The sequence below is a fragment of the Malurus melanocephalus genome, unplaced genomic scaffold (assembly GCF_030028575.1).
Source record: "Malurus melanocephalus ecotype Western Australia unplaced genomic scaffold, MMel_1.1 scaffold_96, whole genome shotgun sequence".
Classification (NCBI taxonomy): domain Eukaryota; kingdom Metazoa; phylum Chordata; class Aves; order Passeriformes; family Maluridae; genus Malurus; species Malurus melanocephalus.
The window spans coordinates 943,217-964,038 of NW_026623328.1; the positions used below are offsets into that span (position 1 = coordinate 943,217).

Below are 20,822 nucleotides of genomic sequence, written 5' to 3' on the forward strand. Positions count from 1 at the left end.
GGAAACATTCCCGCGCTGGAGGGGAAGTGAGTAGGTGCCGTTTGGGCTGTCACTGAGCGCTACTTACGTGCTTCAGCCACAAGTTGGTTTCCATTATCTGGTTGACTTCGTCCTGGAAAAGAGAGGTGTGTCGGGAGAGGGCGCTGGCCCTGCCGCTGCGCCCGGCGGGGCGGTACTCACCACCTTCACCAGCTGCGACATGGACACCTCGAACTGGATGATGACGGGGTCCGAGACGTTCTTGACGGGGCGCACGAAGCGGTTGTAGCTCTGGAAGAGGGCCGCGTAGAGCCGGTGCTCRGCCTCGGAGCCGCCGCAGCCTGCGGAGGGCACGGGGTGAGCGCCGGGCCAGCCCCGAGCGGGGCAGAGCTGGCCCAGTACTGAACAGGCTACCAGCATCCTTGGGCGCCGGGCAGAGCCCAGCCTGGCCTGAGCGGCGAGCAGTGTGCCATGGGGGACATGGGATTGAGAAGAAGAGCGGTGAAAGGTAATGCTATGACAGAGGGTTTCACACACGTTTCATGTCTGCAAACGAGTTTGAAAAATAGTTTCGGGGAGTTACTGAAGAACTGGAGGTACAAAAGCCCTTTCTTCTCACAGGCCCAGTYCCCCCAGACCTGACAAGGCCACAGGGCTATGGAGAAGAGGAAGGGAAAAGTGTAACCCAACAGCCCAGACCGCTGGTAAGGGGTCAAAATGCCTTGCAATAGGAGGAGACCCGGGAAATGAGAAGTCTGCTTTCTAGTTTGAGTCATAATTGCCCTATTATAGTGAGGTAATGGCCTGCTGCTTAAAATACAAAAACAAAGATTAAAATTTGATTAACTGTTACATTCCAAGACTTCTCAGCACACTCAAAGGAACGTGCTAATTGCCCCTTTACTATTCTAAGTTTTTTACTTATGATAGATTCCTATTGTCCTTTTGCCACTCAGAACTGCAGTTCATCATACCCTATGGCCAACAAAAAAGCTGCAAACTGAAATTCTTTAACAAGATACTTCACCTGTTTCAGGATGAGGTGTGAGAGCCTGTGTCTACCCTGCCATTTTACTATCCAACTGTCTAGGCAATAACCATCTTGACACTATTAGAAGCCAGTGGCCTTTTATTTTTTGAGGACTATCTCTTAAACTCTCTTCTGGACCGCACATCCTCCTGAATTCCAACYAAAAAACAAAAAAAGGCCTGTTTTATCATTAATGGATGGCACTTTGCAAATTTGGTAAAGGCACAAACTGACGTCTGATGAACATATTCCACAGTTCCTTTGAAACAAAAAATGAATCTACAAATATTTGCAAGGACATGTTTATGTTTTGCCAGTTGTATTTCTGTGGAGAAAAATTTGGGAGGCAGAAGTAGCTGYAGGTGACAGATTACACAAAGCAGGTATTATTTTCCAGTCTTTGAGACCTCACCTCTCCCTAGGACAAGAGGGTTCCCGTCATGTGAAACTGTTCAACTAAAAGGTCTTTTGTTTGGGTTTGGTTGGTTGGTTTTTCCCCCTTTTGCCTTTAATTGTTCACTTGGAGGGCAATTTTGTTTTCAGATTAGTGAAATCATTCAAGCCGACTTGCTAACTAAAAAATGAATAGTTTTTAACTGCCAATCTTGCCCATATTATTTCTGAATATCTCCTATCTCTTAGACTGAGATTTCCTGGAATAAATACCTCCCAATCTTTTAGGTAAATAATTTTAAATCTAGAAATTAACTAYTATATTATAGCCAATCCCAAATTGCCAGCCTTTTTGTATGTCACGGCATTGTAATTAAATCTAGCATCCACTGTCTCTAGAGAAGTGTTTTCATGTGCTTTTTATTTAAATATTTTGTGCTTTCCATATTTGCAGAGAGAAGACGTACTATTTGCAGCACATATGTAAATCCGTTTAATGTTGTTACTTTCTTGTCTTCTGTGCAATATTGTAACCACACCTTTAATGTGTAAGATGCTTTTCTTTCATGTTAAAATGGCTTCATGTGTCCTGTTTGGCATCTTTAATCAGAACTACCGAACTACTTTGCAAGGAAAAACTTAAAAAAAAATCCCACTAACAACAAACTATGTAACGGAAAGAGCTGTACCAGGATTCTGTACATTTGCCCCTAAGGTTGGAGAGTGCTTCCACAGCTCTTAAAAATAATTTGCACCAAAGACATCTCCTGCTCCCCTTTTCAACCCTCCCTTCACCATCAAAAAATAACAAATTAAGGATCACTCACCTTGACAGAGAAAGCAAGCAGCAGCAATTAGAAGGAGAGCGTTCAGGCTCTCCATGGTGTTATGAATTACTGCCTGTCGACAGGGGCTCTTGAAGCTGAGCTTCGCTGCCAGGACTGTAGGAGCACAGGGAGTGGGGAGAGCTCCTCTCCTCCGATGCGTGAAATGCCTGGAAGCAGCAGCCGGCAGGACCCTGAGCACAGCTCTGCRCACTGAGCTCCCATTAGCTTTGCTGTGCTGCCCCCTTTCAAGCCAGCCAGGCTGTCAGAGCTTCGGAAACGGCAAATAAAGTGCAGGGAAAACAGATGTTATTGTAGGCAAAGAGCAGTCTTCTGGCACAGATTGTGGGCAAGAATCCTTAAAACGGTGCATAAATGAGCCTGGTAATCTGACAGCGCTGAAGAGTTTTCCAGCCAGCTGCCATACAGGATCCTTATCTGTCAGAAGCTCATGCCAATCTACTAGGGGAAGTTTAATTAATACAAATCTTGTAATTGAATTGTACTGAAATGAATATTGACATTAGGGATGCCTGATTTAGCAGTGAACTGAGATCATGAGACCTGAATTTCCAATTATGCTGTTAATGTTGAGGGTTTTTTCCTGCTTGTGTGTCATCTCGCAAGAGCATGTGCTGGGTGCTTGACCACATAAAATGGATGTGCTATTCCCAAGGAGTAATTAAAGGCATGTACAATTGTTGGCAGGATCTGAGTCCAGAGTGGTAAACAGAGCAGCTGGGATCTGGCAACAATCTGGGGCTTTGAATGAAAATCAGACTTGACCAAACCCTTGAGAATAATTGTCTTTGGACCATTCCTACTTTTGTAGATTAAAAAGGTGAAATTTGAGAAGGGGAATATGAGCACAGGATCCCAGCTTGATCCCACAAAATCATATTGTTCATGGGGAGGGACACTGGACAGAAGGAGGAGTTGTTTGAAGTTCAACCATAAAATCCTGGTTTGCAAAGTGAGGCATTTCCCAGGTGCCCGTCAGCATTCTTGGTACTTACATGTCACCTTTTGCACCTCATCCCCACCTGGAATGACCAAGTCATGCAAGGCTCATGCAGGGGTTGTTGCCAACTTCTGTGTGAAGGGAGGAAGAGGGGAGAGAAAAATGTGGGATTCTACCCTCACTTTTAGAACAGATGAAAAGGAAGCCTTGTGGGACAGGAGCTGGGCCAGTAGGTGCTTCACTGCCTGCCCTTAGGGAAGGATAAGCAAAGACCCCATTTGGCACTGTGTTAAGAGGTAGCAGTGGGAGAAAGAGCACCAGACTGGGTTCAGTTCTTGGCACTGAGCTTGTTTATCTTGTTAGCMCTATCTCTCAGAGCATCATTCACTTCATCCCCAGACACATGCTCTTATGATAATTTCTGTAATTCTATTAGCTTGGAGGAAATAGGCTTTACTGTCCATTTGATTTTATTTCTTTTCTTTTTTTTTTCTTTCCAGAGAACTCAGCTGCTTGGTCCTTAAGCTTAACCCTTTGTGAATACTTTTGGTTTTGCATTTCCAGGGCATTGAGACAAAATGTTTTTCCTTTCTGTCTCCTTGCTATAAGAAGCATTGTAACTGAGAATTTTGTTTGTTCTTTTTAATCCCAAATAGAAATGAGTTAAAACTTCGAAGATAAGATCATAATCTGTGTTCCCCAAAAGTCAGTACTTAACCTGACTAATGTGGAAACATCCGATCTGCAGAGGAGGCAAAGAGCCACAGCATTAAGGTATTTTAGCTAAATTTGCGTAGTTACTGAAATTGTAAGGGGTGTTTGTATGGCACATATATCTTGTTTCTGATATCCCATGCTGGATCTCCTGGTGAAATCAGCTCAGAACTGTGGCAGGATTATTTTTATGGCTGGGGAGGGTGATGTGATTAGAACACGTCACCATGACTGCATTGCAGAACTACACAGAACTAGAATTTGTATGGGTAGGGGGATGATCTGCAGTAACAAACTGTGCAGCCTTTGTTCTTTAATAAGCATGCTGCTGTTAGAGGGGTTTTGTTTTGTTAAGATTTGTTAAGATTTGTTAAGATCAAATCTTAATCAACTCAGGTGATGAAGAAGAGTATTTTCCATCCTTTGGGGTGTTGATGCTCCCAGTTGTTCCCAGTTTGCTGTGGCCGCAGGGGTGCAGAAACAGTCCCCAGTAAATTCACCTGGATGTGGGTGGTACATGTGAGTTTGTGTTCTGATGGAAAGCAAGATTGGTCAGGATTAACTAGGTTTGTAATGGCAGGGAATGGGGAGAGACCAAACAGCGGCTTTTCCTCACTGCTGGGGAAGCAAAGACTGGTTGCTCACTACCACTGAAAATCAATTTTAGTGTAAAACACATTTTGAATGTCCCCTTTTTTTAATGGAAAGCATTATGGTAAAACCCCTGAGAAGTAAAAATGTTGGCATTTGTTTTGTTCAATGAGCTGGGATATTATAATATTCATATCTGTCTTCAAGATGACATTTTTGATATTTCCTTTTCTCCAGTCTTTTAGTTTTCAAATTTTGCCAAAAAAAAAACAAAGCAGAAAACCTAGTAATTATTTGACAAGTTAAACTGGAAGCAGTTCTATGTATTATGTAGGTGGAGCTGCTRAGGGTTGGGCAAAAATAGCATTTGCACTTGGAAAATGGAGTTTTAGGAGATCAAGTTTTCCAGAATTTTAGGACTTCAGGTGAAATTTTTCATTCTGAAGTTGGCTATGGATTAAATTATTTCTGGCTATGGATTAAATTATTTCTGGGAATGTTAAAGATGCAGCAGTGGTTTCCCAGAACATAACTAGAAAAGAGTATATTGTTTCACTTATGATTAAAAAAGGAGTAAAGTGGCCACAATGTATGAAAAGCAGCAGAGCCCACCATTTCCTGGATGAAGAGYTCTAGTTCTGCAGGGATCTCCCTGGGGCCAGCGATGTGCCTCTTGAAAGATTTATTTTTTGGGTTTGTCAAGTCTGAGGCCTTCATCTGCCTGCACTCCGTGTTAGCTGCTAGCTGAGCTGCCAGATCCTTTCTAAAACTTTTGTCCATGCTGAGGATAATTCAGCTGAAGGCTGCAGTTACAGAGCCAAGCATTATCAGTCTTTACTGCTCATGAAGAGCAGTAATTCTGAGATGGGAGCAACTGAGGCCTCATTTCAGTTGCATTCAGGCAGCGAGGGGGAGGATGAGAAGGGTGGAAGGGTAATGTTTGGTGAGAGGGTAAGACTGGGACAGAGCTCAGAGTGCTGTTGATGCTGGTGAAAACAGCAGAGAGGGGGTCTGTGCTCTGCACACAACCATGTCAGTCAGGGGGATTGCAGCTGCCTTGCTGCATCCTTGTCTGGGTGAATCCCTCTCCCTCCTGCCCTGACAGAGTGTGCAGCAGCTCTCACTGTGTTTCAGTCTGCACTGCCSCTTTTGGATTCACTGTTCAGGGTTATTTTGATATTTAAAGGGGCTTCACCTTTACACTTGCCTGCACATGAACAGCAGCTGCTCTGGCTTCCCTGTGACTTGTCTGCAAGCAGAACGAGCTGTTCAGCAGTGGGGCAGTGTGTGTACCTGTGGGTGGGATATAACCAACACACAGCAGCGTCTCCCTGCCTGAGGAAGGCACCCCTCTGCTCCCGGGGCTATCCGTGCCCCACCTCACYTCACACATGTTGTTTCAGCTGCCTGCAGAGTAGCTCTGCTCCAGCTCTGGAAAGGACAAGGAAACATTTAAGGCGGGGAAAGCGGGTTTGACCCCTTTACACCACCCACCGGTCCCCATGGGAGTGTCCAGAACAGCTAATATYTGGGGAGATGGCCAGGGTGCTGCCCCCTTTGTGAGAGCGGGATATGGCAGCTTTGCAGATCCCAGGGTGTACCTGCATCAGTAGGGCTGTCCTACAGTTATCCATCATTTCCCTGCCCTGTCTGTGTGAGGGACACAGTCACAGTGCTTAGAGGAGGGGAAATGGAAGGGAGGATGACAGTGTGACAACCCTTCCCTCTTCTAACATGGGGCCGAAGAGAGCCTCACCCACTCCTCTTGGGATACTTTTCCACCACCTCCTGTCCAACTGGCTGGCACCAGGCCCTGCTGAAGTGCCCAAGCCCTTGGGAGAGCCTTCCCAGGGYTCAGGGAAGGGTGTGTGTGCCACCRCTGTAGGGGAATTCAGCTGCAGGCTGGGAGGGTGTGAATGCAGTCCTGCAGCTGCTCTGAATAACTGAAAAGGTGTGSATGCAGCTGTTTGGGCACATCTAAATCTATGTGCTTATAGGAATGTAATCTCAGGGGAGATGTAGCTTAGACTTTATGAAGGCAAATAGAGCTAGAACTGTCATCAGCTATGGCTTGTTGAACAGCACAGGTTTAGGTGTCAGCTAATCCTCCCCAGGGACAGGTGAGCCTCAAATTCCCTTCACAAGCAGCAGTGGATTTTAAGTTTGTTCAGCAGTTATTAGTTGWACTTACCGATGGTGGTACAATTGTTGTGTGTCCTGATAACACCCCAACGAAAAAATGAGGTTGGTTTAACTTGAAAAGTGTCAGGAGCCCACTTCTCTTTTTGCGGGTTACCTGGTACAAGCTGTGGTGGGATTGTGTTGTGATGGGGATCTAGGGGCTCAATCTTCCTTTCCATAGTAATTTCTATGTGCCATACRTTTCTCTAGCTGATTTGTTGAGGGTTATACTTAAATCCACAGTAAAATCTCCCCGTAAAAACATGCAAGTCTGTGTTCTCAGGTGTCTCATTCTTGCTGCGTTTCACCGTTATCTTCTCCCGTTGCTTTCCTGTGCTCTTAGCCTTAGACTCATTCAAGTGTGTATGTGCCACAGATACATGAGCTGGTAAAGTTGCAGGAAATTTGAGGATTAAAGCTATATAAAGGAAAATTTTATGTTTTATTTAGATTTCATCATCAAACAGAGTATTATATACATGTTTGTTTATCATACATTAATTTGGCCTTTTTTGATCCATCAGCTACCAGAGATGGCAAGGTGAGAAACCTTCAGTGGTTACCTCGGAAGGGTTTCTGTTTCTCAGTTCAGATTTAACTATCAAATCCACTTGCAAAGCTCTTTATAAATCAGACACAAATCATTTTGATGCATTTGAAGGAAAAAAATTTCACAGCGGTACCTTCTTTGTAATAGGGAAATTGCAGTATTCTAAGGAAAGAAAAGATCCTTCCTAAGGCAATGTATATAATAATAATAATAATAATAATAATAATAATAATAATAATAATAATAATAATAATAATAATATAATACCAGAATGGCAACTTATACAGTAAAAATATTTCACTGTGATATTCAGACTTCAAATAATTGAAAAAAGGGCAAGATATAACCGTAAGTATTGGACTCACTGGAAAAAAATAGTTCTCTGTTTTGCTTTTTTTTTCCTATCCCAGTAAGTCAAGTTCTACTTTGCTTTTCCCTACTCTAAGGGATGKAAGTGCAACTCACTTGGTACCTCTGTGCATTTAACTGAGGGGAACTGAGAGCAGAATGAGACCAGACATCTGTGTAAAGTATYGACGATTTAAAATGACAATTAAGGGTTCATGGCAGCAGTGTGGTTTTGAAAAAGTGGTTGCAGAAATAATCCAACAGTCCCCAGGACACAAACAAGGACAAATATCCAGAGAAACAGCCTGTCCACTACCATGGCAACATACTTCCAATCTTCAATGACCTGGAAGAAAAAGCCAATTAAAGATATTAGCCATTTGTCATATTAATTTGGTCTTCCTCTTGCTAAGGCTGTGTTTTTGCTTATCAAAATAAAAGGAAACAAATCTCAAGGTTCAGGGAATAAACTGATTTTAGGCTTGGTAAGGGATTTTTTTCTCCTATAACCCTTCTGAGCAGTGGAGAAAAATACAGCAAATATTTCTTAGCTTTATTGTATACATCAGATATTGAGTGTGACTGCTTGGTGTGGTGCCAGCCCTGAAGGACCTACAGTATAATCCAATTAAGGAATTTTTTCTTTTAGTTTGCAAATGGTATTAATCTCAGTGGGCAAAAATAGATGGTGTTTACTGCTGTTAAACAAGGTTATCTTCAGATTTCTTACCAGCAGTTATCTTATTCATGGGGTTTAATGCATATTAATACTCTTGCTTTTATTAAAATCCCTTTTTGCCCTGCATGCATTGTCTGTGAAAGTCATGGCCCTAGATTCTGTCTCAGACTGAAGTGACTAATTGGGCTATTATTGTAAAGGGGAAATATATCAATCTTCATTTGCATCTCAGGAATAATTTTCCCTCTTTCATTGATTCTAGTTACACGTAGGATGTCCTCACATCAGTGACTTTATCATCCTTGTCAGTTGAATCATGTCTTATATTAGAATATTACATATTTTTCCTTCAGTGCAAGCTTTTATTTCCCACTGCTGCTAATGAGAATTGAATGCTTCTGCAAACAGACTATATAAATSTACATGAACAGTTGTTATCAGACAATGTGATGAGGGAAGGAAGCAGAGAATAAAGTTATAAATCTATAAAAATCGTATGTAATATCAGAGGACCCTCCCTATGTGAAAAGCATTAAGTGGATTTTTAATACATAAAATACTCTTGAAAACTGTGAGGTGAAAGTTTTGTAGAACCTTTAGTGTGCAACACATTCTTGCAAGAATTTCTGAGCTATCAGAAAACCTTTTTCTGCTCTATAAAGTCTGCTTCTGTTCAGTCAGCTTCAATGTTTACAAGCTCATGTCTAATGTTAATAGCTGAACTTCTTTATTTATATTGACAGTAATTTCAGTTAATAGAAAACATGAACAACTCAACAGCAGTGCTCCTCTAGGGACTTCTGCAAGATCAGAAACCAGACTTTATTTAATCTGCTTGGCTGTGGGAGGGGAAGCACAAAAGGAATAGAGAAGCTGGAGTCTCACTGGGGTCTGGGTTAGAGAGATGACAATGGTAGGTATGAGGATGATCTTTCTAACCGTGGGTGCTAGTCTAAGAACGCCTTGTGAACCACTTGCGTTTTCCAAGCATTATTCACAGAGTGTTTATGTCAGCTCTATTGTGCTGGTGGCCTGTGAGTAGTGCAGGGCAATAGAGCAGCAGCAGCAGCAGCACTGCTTAAATAGAGTATTTCTCCTCACCAGTAACATTTGAGTCTGGGTTAACTCAAATGAAACATGCGTCAGCTCTGCTGACATGGGGTTTTTAATCCCACCCATCATGTTTGCTRTATACAGATAGGTGTCTAAGCCCACAGAGGGTGTTTGCAAAGGCCACCARTTTTACTGAAYGCTCCTGCTGTGCTCAGTTAGGTARWTAAATGYTCAAGCTATAGGYATATTGTTTCTGGTTAACTTGGTCTGGCCATGGGTTGAATCACACAGTCTTACTGATTCACAATGGTGAAAAATACTCTGTTTCTAACTGGAACTGTTAGAATATTGTTTTCTTCCCCTGCCAATCACCACTTGAATGTGACAACATAGCTTTTTTAAGAGTCTTTCATGACTTACTGGGCAATCAGCAAACTCTTTTTGTAGAAATAGCCATGTTATTTATCAGGAGAGTATTTCCAGTTACCAAATTGCTATTCATTCAGTTCATTTAGTGGCATAAATTATTTCCTCTTATAAGCTATATCTAGAATCTCTCTAAAAACTTGACAACAGCTAGAGAGTTCAAATATGCATTGTGAGGAACAGCGTGTTACAGAGGACAGGAGATGAAGTTTGGAAGGGCAGGGATTTCTCATTTTTACTTACACTCTGGTCGTTGTCATCACTTTTCATGTGCTCTGCTATGAAACTGACTCCATCAATTGCTTCTTGCACCTCAGGAGAAAATTTCACGCCTGTTCTTAACCTAAAATCTCGATGACTGCTGACATTGTCAAGTGTGTCAGAGACTTTCATATCATATCTTTTAGCAGAGGCTGTGTTCAAAAAATAGGTAGAGTTCTTGTAGAAGTCAGATGACTCCATGCAAGGATTCTCTGCTTTTGTCTTTTTGCAGTTGCATGGCTTTTGCAATGAAGAATTATTTTCTGGACGCTTCATGAACAGATAGGCTGGAAGTCTTTCAAGGAAAACCACCTTTACCCAAGGGGGCATAGTGTGAGTACTTGGAGATCTGTGGTGGACATTGAGCACACAGACACTGGTAACTATTGAGAAGGTCACCAGCACCATGGTAAACATGAGATACTTCCCAATCAGTGGAACATCTAGAGATGTTGGAGGGACAATTTTGGAGATCAGCAGCAAGAACACAGTCAAGGCAAGCAACACAGATATGCATAAGGTCATTTTTTCACCACAGTCTGAAGGCAGGTAGAATACCAGGATGGCTAAGGATGTAATTAGCACACAGGGAATGATAAGATTGATRGTATAAAAAAGAGGTTTCCTTTTAATGATGAAGTCATATGTCACATCGACATAATTAGGGTCCAAAGGATTTACAGTCCTTCTTCCTGGCAGTGCTACAATGTCCCACTCTCCACTGGGTGTGAAGTCATCCATGCTTGCCATGGAAGTCTTTAGCACCATATCAATTTCTGTGTGGTCGTACGTCCAGGATCGGAACTTSAGTGTGCAGTTTTGTTGGTCAAATGGGAAATGTTTCACCTCAATCTTGCAGGCACTCTTGTAAATGGCTGGTGGCAACCAGCGAATGCTTCCGTTATTCTTTACAATGGCATTTGTGTAGAGCGAGACTTCATACGTGCCGTCCGCACTAACCAGAGGAGAGGAGAGAAAGGACAGAAGGTGATAAAGTATTAGAAGGAAAAACATAGTTCAAAACAGAAAAAAGCCTGACATTCTTTTGAACCTTTTGACTGAGATTTTGGGGGCTTCAGCTGTTCCAAGAGGCAAAGTTTAGTAATATTTTTTGTTTTGCTATCTATGTTGTAGGGAACTGTAACTTGATAGGGAGATCAATGTATGCGTTCCTTCCAAATCAGAGAGTTGATTTTGRTCGAATTCTTACAGAAAAGAAAATGATACAATTATTATTAAATAACAAATATGTACCTCTGTATCAGCCAAAGAAATAAATATATTTTGTGAATGTTTGCTCAAGTAATTAAAGCTTACTACATCTTTGAAGGTTGAGTAAAAATGAGCTCATCCCAYGTGAAAATGGAGCTACCTTTGATCTGAAACACAGCCACTGCTAAGAACACAGAGCAACACTCCTAAATGACTTGGACGAGGAAATAAGGATGAGCAGCATTMGTTAGGGAGACTGTAGGCAGAGGAAATGTAATTATATGGGTTATAATTTATTGCGTCACTCCAGTTAATGTTTACTAATTGCAAAACCAGAACAGACAAGCCACAGTGTTCTTAGTGCCCACAAATAATCTTGGCTTTGCATCTCTTCCAACTGCTGAACTTCTACCAGGGGAGTCAGAATTCTGTGTTGTGCTGGGCCCTTTCACTAAGGGAGAAGATCATTATCAGTCATTAGTRTCTTCACCTGCCCAATGTTTCTGGGCAAACAAGGTAGGGCTGTTGAAGCCATTAAGTATCCTGAGGTAGTGTTTTTGTTTGTTTACAAGACATCATGGAAAATAGAGTTATTTTGGTGCTAAGGGTGATTTTTTTCTAAGCAGGTAAATGCTACAAGTATCCAAGGTTTGGCACAAGTATCTGGCTCAGTTAGGTTTGGCTCTCAGAAGGGCTCACCTGGCTGAGGCAATGAGTGCCTGGCACTGAGCTGAGATTTTTGCAGCTGATTAATGCAGACAGTAAAACAACCAGATGCAGAAGTGAGGGCTACAGCCACTAATAGGGGTCGTTAGTTCATTGCCGATAAAATAGCTGGTTTTTGATAAAGGACTCRTATCTTAGTTCTCACATATCTGTATCTCCCTGAGTTAGCTTTGCCATCGTGCCATACCATGTGCTGGGCACTYCTGGGCTGGGAATAGGTGGGTTCTGGTGCTGAGAGACCCCTCTCAGCCGTGGGAAGAGGATGGGCTGCAGTCTCAGAGCCCTCTGCAGTGCTGTGCACAGGCCACAGACAGCACATTGGACAAGCACATTGTTTTCCTGAGCACCTTCTTGAAYTGACTGATGTCTGTGTAACTCTGCTCCAGCAGCAGTAAGTTACACGAAGTTGTCCTTTAGCTAAAATTTAATTTGAAGCTTTGTACTACTGTAAAAAATCAATATGGTGAGGCTTGTTCCTGTGCATTTAAAAAAAAAACCAAAACCTTCTGAAACTGTTTCTTTCTATTCTTAGGGACCATTAAATGGTGTCACTTGAGCAGTAGCAGAAAGAAGCAGAGGGCAGAGGCACAATTTACCAGAACAAGCTTTGAGCAGGCAGAGTATATCCTAATCCACTGGCTGAATTATTTTGTGACTAATACACTAGTTTTAAGTGTTCATCAAATCTGATTTCCAGTAGTAGGATTCCAAGGACTTAAATCAKTTATATATAAACTTCCTGGGTTTCCCATCTGTATATATTCATAAATCATCATGTGTTCATGAATTCATTGGTTTTCATAACAGTATAAATTTTGATTATTTTTCCCAAAAAAATCGTTTATCATCCACTTCAAGGTTTAGCWAGAGACTTAAACCAAAGCAGAACAAAATTGTCAGTTAGCTCTTTGTTTGAAAGAGGAGCTGCAGTATGATCTATGACAAAGTTTTTATTTTTCTCGGTACTATAAAGCAACATGGTCAAATATTAACAGGTTATGTATTCTTATAATTGATTTTTTCAATGCTTTATGAAAATAGAATATAATTTGGTTTTCTACATGAATATTAACTCTTGGAGTTATGGTATGCGTGAACTTTATAACAGATGTGGGTCCTGGGTCTGTGGTAGAGTGGGAGTGGGGGAAGGAGACAAAACTGTAGCTCAGATCCTAAGATGTCCAATAGGATTCCAGATATCCTCTTGTAACTGCACTTATAACTACAATTCATGCTTTCCATACAGTCTGTTYTCATAGAAATCTCTCTCAGTTGTGAGCCTTGTCATGGATTCTCTGCYGTAAGTGCTCACACTGCAGATATCTTCCAGGTTTGCTGGCGTTTCTTTAACCAGAGCTCTGATTTGAGTAAAATTGTCTTTGAGCCYAGTAGCCCAGTCAGGCACACTTGATACTATTTAAAAGTTTCAAAATTCAATGTTATAATTTTATCACACCTACTTGATGGTTTCTGACACTTGTTCCTCGGTTAAAACTTTGTTCATTGCCTGCATAAAGCACACCAGTTTTACTTACTTGTTGTAAAGCACAATGTCTGGCAACCAGATGTGTTTTGCAGGTATTCTCAGCATTTTTATTCCTTCATAGTCAGARGGCTTCCAAGCCAGTCGATAATCAATCCACTCCTAAGGAAGAATTGCACAGTAGTGATGGGAGTGTCCAGACCAGCACTAACAAAGCAATTATTTGAGGGAACGAAAGCAGTGGCATTTGTGGTTTGTGWGAGCCATTTCTCTGGGGGTTTGTTACCTGGTTCAGCCAGACGTTTGTAGTCATGATCTGTTCCCGTTCATTCTGCAGGGAAAAACAGAGACAAAAATTGGCCTCTAAAATGTTTCACTTTATTGCAGTAATAAGATTTGTTCAGTGGGGTTTTGAGCATGATTTTGTCTAGCTATTTCAAGACAGACATTTCTCTGAGGTAACATGGCCAGTCTTGTACACATATGAGAAATAGTAACCCCCTAAGTACAGATTTCCAAATGCCTTTAAACAAGAACAGTTATGGCAGGAGTGAGTGGGATTATTGCCAAGCTTGGTTTCCTCATCTCACCCCACTTGTCCACCTTTGATTTGAAACAGAAGGGACATTCGACCATCAGGAAGGCCTACATGAGGTTATGTGAGGTTGGTGTGAGGTTTGCCATGTAATCTCTCAGCTGACAGGCTCTGCTTTATGAGCTGCTCTCTCTGGACAGTTGTCCAGAAGAGAAACCTCCCTGCAGCAGATCTTCTCAGGAGGATTTCTGCAGGAAAATGAATTAACTCTCTGATCCTGAAGGAGCTTGAGGTTGTTAGAGCCTACAAGATACTTAATTTTGTGTTCTGCTTGAATAGTGAGGCTGCAGAGGGATAGGGACTGAGCTGTGCTATTCTTGATCACTGTCCATTCATCTACCTTGTTTAGGTTGTTGGTCATAGGGGTCTCTGAGCAAAACATCTTGTTTTTTATGCCCAGAATTTACAACCTGGGGGGGCCCTGTGCTTGTGGTAGTGCAGGATGTAGGGAGGCATGTCCAGGTGGAGTTCCTGGTGGAGTTCTTCAGGAGAGAGAGAGCACTTGAACCAGAATCAACATGACATGACATTATACCTTGCATGTATATGGATATACATATATCTGTGTATCCATGTATACAGCCTGCATGTGTGTATGAAACCTCAGCTGTTTGTACAGTTTCCCTTTTGTTTCATAGTGTCTCTCTCATTTCCTCTTGAATTTCAGAATACAAATTCCCTAGGTCTCTAGAAGTTTGCAGCAGTCCAGTCACTAGCCCTTAAACAACTTCTGGCAGGGARGCAGTCATCTGTATCTTCTTTGTCATCCAGGGAGAGAGCAGCAGAGTTGAAAGCCCCAATTCAGGAAATTATTCCCACTTATGTGCTGGCTCYTGTTCCCACTGCAGTTAATGTTAACCTCTCTTAGCAATGGTGTGTTTATACCTTGGAATAACTSTCAAACACGTGCTAACCTTGTGGTTGAAAATGTCTTTCAGACCCATGGAAGTAGTTTTTATTGAATATGAGGAGYTGCTTACATGAGGATTGTTTTAATTACATTAAGTTATTCCAGCCAGAACTAATGTGTGCTTTTCTTTACAGCATTCCACTGTTTTTTCTGATATGCCTGATATGTCATGTGATTTGGATCTGGCTTTGTAGCTTATTTYCAGGCCATTGAACCACTTCAGTAGAAGATGGGTTAGCATTCCACTGATGGTAGATGGTGTGCACAGTCCAGGATACGTCCTGACCTGCGTAACCTGATTTCAGTAGCTGTACTGAAATCAGTGGAATTATTTTGAATTTTAGCTAGATGGAATTTTACTGGTTAAAGATTTGGCTTCTGTCCTTCTATGCTTAGGCATATTCTGATTTCCCTGTTGCAGCTCCATTGTTAGGTTCAAATCAGTAAATTGCATGTATGGGCTCTGCCTGTTCATAGAATTACCCAAATGAGAAAAGAACAGAGATGTTGCCATATACTAATATGACAATTACATAATGCTGTGCAGGTAGTAATGAATTTAAAGGCATAGCCTAATTTGAACTTACCACACTGATGAGCTGTGCCAGGGAAACCTGCAGTTCTATAGACACCAACTGGGATGAGTTGACAGCTGGTCGAATTAACTTATTGTATCTGTCGGGACTCAGTAGGTGGTTCATCAGTTTTTCTTCAGCATCTGCTGCCATGCTTCCTGTAAAGCATCACAAAACAGGATTATGGAAGGGAAACAAAAATGACATGGGATCACAGAATATCTGTGCACCACAGAGTATCTGTGTATCACATCATCTTTGGTAAATAATGACAGCTTTTGATTTTCTGAAGATTGTAGGCTTGTGTGAACAGGAGTATATGGTGCTTGCACCAATATCTGCCTTGCTGAAGTTGGCTGTCTTTCACAGAGCATGGATCAAAGCAGATCAATCAGAGCCCTTTTGGGGTTTTTGGCTGTAAAATGTGAAGATCAAATGGATAGATACTTTTGGGATTACACTCAGAAGYAGAAACTGGGACCAAGCCACTCTCTTAATAGCAGGGGAACAATTATTCTATGATCCAAAGGCAGTGGGTTCAGCTGTGACTTCTTTCTTTAGTGATGTAGGAGACAGAGTTGCAGGTACATGTACAAATTTAAAGACTGTGATTTATRTAGAGAAAACCAGGGGATAAAGCTGTAGGAGTCATAAAAGATTTTTTAATGACTGGGGACTCTTTGGTAGCCAGTGGTGTTTCTGCTTCAAAATTTGAAAACCCAAGGTAGCATGTAAGCCTTATTTTATGTGGAAGTAAAACCTGGTTTGTGGACTAGCACAAATACTGTAAATCTGTGATTTGATTGCCAAAGCTGGAGTCCAGTGACTACAAAATATAGTATCTACAGGTTACTATCAAACAAGCCTGAACACTCCCCAGAGCAGAGCAGCTTATAACACAACCCCAGAGGTGGTTTATTCTGTTCTCATGTTCTTATGTGTGCTTTTTAAAGTCATCCYAGTGGGCTTTTCAAACCACTATTGACCACCTGATAATACTGATGAACAAGGTTCTGTTAGCATCCTGCCAACAGAATTGACCCAGAGACATTTTGCTGGATGTCAGTTCTGTGTTGTGACACTGATGGTGATGAAATTACAGTGGTAGTGAAAGCAGGTTCCAATGCAATTGATAGAGTGATTCTTCCATAGAAAGTTCACCTATTTAACTCACTATCTCAACTCTAGATATTGCAGAAATGAGGGTACTGTCTTACAGCATGCCTGTCTCATTATTCCCCAGAGCAGTTCTACATAGTAAAAAATACTGGCCGTGCAAGTATTTCTAATTTTTGGTACATTAATTTTTTTATTTATTTTTTTTTAATGTTGTAGCATATCCTTGAAATCTGTGGAAAGGCAGTCATCAAAATGCCAGGATCAAATAAGCCAAAGTTTGTGCCTGTCTGGAAGGTTCCGAGTTTTACAGCTTCCGGGCTGTAAGTTGCTAGGCTGAACAAGTGTCTCTTGAAACTTGAAATCCTTCTCAATCCAACTCAGGTTAAAAAAATACCCTAAGAACCCTTGTTTCTGATCCAGTGAGAAAGTGGAGCAAGGTACAAGCAAAGACTGGAAAACAGAGATTTCAATTCTAAAAACATTTACTCAAACTCTGTGGAAAGGTTGAGATAAACACCAGGCTTCATCTAATTCCTTTAGGACCAGCATATGCTGTGRCACTGGTAGCCCAAATTTTTTCACATATGCTTAAATATAACATTGTTGTTCAGAACAGGCTTTTGCTAAGTCATTTGGGAAAACAAATTTAGATGAATGCATCTCTGTTTGTTAGGTCAGTTTGTTTTTTGATTCACACTTGCTTTTTACTACCCTGCAAAGTATTATAAAAGCCCCTAAACCATTTGATATTTTGATATTGCATTAATTCTCAATGTAAGGTGCCTAATCAAAAGCTTATCAAGCTAGAGCTATGCTGATTCTTGTTAAGCTCCAGATTCTAGGGTGGGTTTTTTGTGTATAGCAGTCAAGGAAAAGCTAAATTTGATATTGTGAAGAAAAGGGCCACATTCTAGGAATGAATCTTTTTGTGGTTATAAGGATATGTTAGAAGTCTTGTGGTAGTTAAAGAGAGAATCCTCGTTATTTTATTATGTGGKTCGGTGGGGTTTTATGTTGGATTTCTTTGTAGTATTTTTAGTAGTCATTCCTGCTGTTGCATGTGTAAGTGACATAAGTAGACGGCTATAATTCAAAAACAAATAAATTATTGGTTGGTTTGTTTCATTTAATGGTCACTGAGTATTGTTAGCAAAGGTGGTGAGTTCTTGTTTGACTTCTTAAATATATTTTCACTGTATTGCTGCCTTAGTCAGGGGATATKCCAGCACAGACAGTATTTGCTTAACAGGGAATAAGTAAGAACTGCAGAATATTTGCAGAAAGCTAATTCCAGGTTTGTAATTAGTTTTTTTCTCTGAAACCTCCATTTAGCAATCACAGTCGTCTGGTCTGCAAATGCAAACATACTGTGGGGTCTGCATGTCTGATGAGAACAGCTCAGATCTCAAAGTACTGACTTTTAATAAACTTCATGCAGATTAATGACAAGCCATGACTTTAATMATAAAAAATATTTGTTCAACAATTAATCCCTTTGAGAAATGATTACCTGTTCTTAGGGAAGGCATTCCTTCACTAGCGATTGTCCTTAAAAAAATTGCCACTCCATCCCAGCCTTTGCAACTTAATCATCAGAAATAAAGCTCGAAGGGGCTACTCTGTCACCTCACTCAGAAGCCTCTTCCCCGCACCACTAGATGTCAGCCCTGCACTGCCTTAAACCTTCTTAAAGCCAATCTGTGAATACTGGGGGAAAATGAGTGATTCTTGTATAATTTTTATAGTCTGCCTTCCATTAACAATCTACATATTAAGCAGATGGCACCTAATGAGAACAAAATTACCAGGCATTCAGGTTCATCTTTATGTGTGCTGCATGTCAGTAGCCAGGCCTTTGAAACTTTTCTTTTTCCTCTCAGGGTTGGAAGAAATGGAAGTGCAGTTTCCCTTGCAAACTGTTTTTTCCAAATAGCAATAAYCACCGGAGATGTTGCAGAGGGAAGACTGAAGCTTTTAGACAAATGATTTTAACAACAATGATGAAGCAGTCCTRATTTGGTGGTGGAGTATTTTTGTGYACTGAGAGCAGTAATGAATAAAGCCCACTGGGGTGGATCCTGAGCTGGGGAAATTATTTTAGCTTCAATGAACAYGCTGCACATCTGCTCCGTGACAAGGAGAGCAATTGCCACATAACTTGCAGTACACATTCCTCAGTAAGTTTATTTTCTCTGTGGGAGTATGAGCATTAAAAAAAAATTTGCATCAAGATGCTTCCAATTTCACAGCAGAAGAAACTAAATCACWGACTTCATTCACTCCCCTGTGGAGACTTTCCTTTTTTACATGGTCTAATTTAAATACATTAAATGAAATAACTAGACATGCTGTGTTATGCTGTTTGTTTTCAGTGTAATGACRAATTTCTTGGAGAGATTTCCACAGAAAAGAATAAGGAACAATGCTGAAAGAGACAGGCAAGTTCATTCTTATCACTGTCTATGTTTCAAAATTTAATGTAAGGCATATTTGCTGTGTTTCCCTGAAGTCCTTTATTGTAATAAATGTTGACATAGTGTTTGTTTAGAGGTAACATTGTAGCAGGTTTTATAATTTTAGTTCTTTACTCTCTCACAAATAAGTGACATGCCAAATTCCCATCTGTAATTAGTTAAAAGCAAGTGAGAAGCAGCAATGAAACAGTCCCATTATCTTCTCTGAAATTACTTTGTGATGTTGTTACTTCTCAACATTCTCTCAACAAAAAGATTTTCATAACCTCTTAGAACAACACATGCTGATTTGGAATGCTTATTGTTCCAGTGGAAGTAGCAGTGAATTTACTGTCTTTTAAAGAGTTTGAATTTTTAAATTGCAATTAATGCAAATGAAAAGGAGATACTAAGGGGTTTAAACAAGTATWATTTAAAAATCCAAAGTGGGCCCTCACTTTTCTTTTGTTAGAAAGCAGACGCTTTCTAAAGTTGTCTTTCAGAAACTGAAGAAACAAAACAAGTATGGGATGAATAGGTAATAACAGGAAATGTGGGATCTTTGTATTGGTTCAGTTTCAGCCAATTTCTCCCAGAAAACTTCAGTGGAGCCTCTCCACGGGAAGAAGCTCCCATGGTAAATTCACTATTTCATGCTGCTTGTCAGGCTGTTCATGTGGGCTAAAACATATCTGAGAATTCCTCACAGACTGAAGGAAATGTTCTTGAAGTACATTTGCTATTTGTAGCATAYATTTAAATATGACAACTTAATTTAAACTGTTTACATTCTGATTAAAAAGTTAGGAGGTATGAACTTTGCATAATATAGGAACTTGAGCAAATAATGGTAGAGGGATGAGATCTGTCTTATTTATGGRTTATGTTATGGTTTATTTTTTCACCTTCAGCACAATACCTGCTATTCCAATCACAGATGATCCTGGGAGTATCTAACAGCATATTATTTAGTGATTTATCACTGTCCTCGTCTACAGTTATGTAATTTTATATCCAACTTAACTGYCTGTCCATATCCATCGTAGTGCATTTGCTGATACCAAACAAGCCCAAAACAACACTAAAATAATCTATTTTATACATCCTCTTAAAGTCAGCATCCTCCCGAGGTGATGGTTACAAATGGTCTGTGAGCTCTTATCACTGTCCTGCCTCCTACCCCCAAAAGCTCTCACTGTTCTGAAACTGTATCTGAAAGAAAAGGTCACTTACCGTTCAAACAAAAGGAGCCCACTACAAAGAGAACGAGAGTGTACATTTTCCTCATGGCAGTAACAAGAAGAGGTGGATTACTGTTCTTCAGTTAAGACAGCTGGCAATAGGCTCTGTTGTCAGGGATGTGCAAGGAAGAGCTGTAAAAGCAAACCTGAATCTTGGAGGTATGAAATGCCTGGAAAGAGACAGACAGTAGGACCTGATAGAAGCGTTCTGCAAAGTGGAATTTTCGTGAGCATAGTGGTCCCTCCCCCTTTGCAGCTGTTTAAAGAGCTTTGTGAAGAGGAAAAGCAAATAAGAAGAGGGAACATAATGTGATAATGTTGAAAAAGAGGAAATGAAAGAGCAAACTGAGGGACATGATGTGCAAAACACAACTGCTTATTTCTTGCTACTAGATAAGCATTTAGAAGGCTTTCTGATTAATGAGGGCAATGGGTGGGAATAGCTGTGTGGGAAGAGCTGGTTGTAACTTCGTGCTGTAAAAGCTCTTAGTGTCAATAAATTATATCCCCAGCAGAGG

At 40.9% G+C, this 20,822-nt stretch overlaps 2 protein-coding genes across 2 annotated transcripts in view; both read right to left on the reverse strand.

Moving 5' to 3' along the window:
• CHRNA3 (cholinergic receptor nicotinic alpha 3 subunit) overlaps positions 1-2,299 on the reverse strand; it is a 7,557-nt gene extending 5,258 nt beyond the window's left edge. The window contains exons 1-3 of the mRNA XM_057368694.1: positions 2,230-2,299; positions 181-320; positions 68-112 (exon numbers count right to left, since the gene is read on the reverse strand). Of these exons, the coding sequence (XP_057224677.1) occupies positions 68-112; positions 181-320; positions 2,230-2,284 (240 nt within the window). The 5' untranslated portion in view covers positions 2,285-2,299. The remainder of the gene's footprint in view (positions 1-67; positions 113-180; positions 321-2,229) is intronic.
• Positions 2,300-7,474: 5,175 nt separating this feature from the next.
• CHRNB4 (cholinergic receptor nicotinic beta 4 subunit) lies at positions 7,475-20,554 on the reverse strand. The gene is made up of 6 exons (XM_057368696.1): positions 20,297-20,554; positions 15,504-15,649; positions 13,698-13,742; positions 13,464-13,573; positions 9,973-10,945; positions 7,475-7,917 (listed from the first exon to the last, which is right to left on the reverse strand). The coding sequence occupies exons 1-6, from the start codon at positions 20,349-20,351 to the stop codon at positions 7,777-7,779; spliced, it is 1,470 nt and encodes a 489-aa protein (XP_057224679.1). The 5' UTR covers positions 20,352-20,554; the 3' UTR covers positions 7,475-7,776.
• Positions 20,555-20,822: the final 268 nt, after the last annotated feature.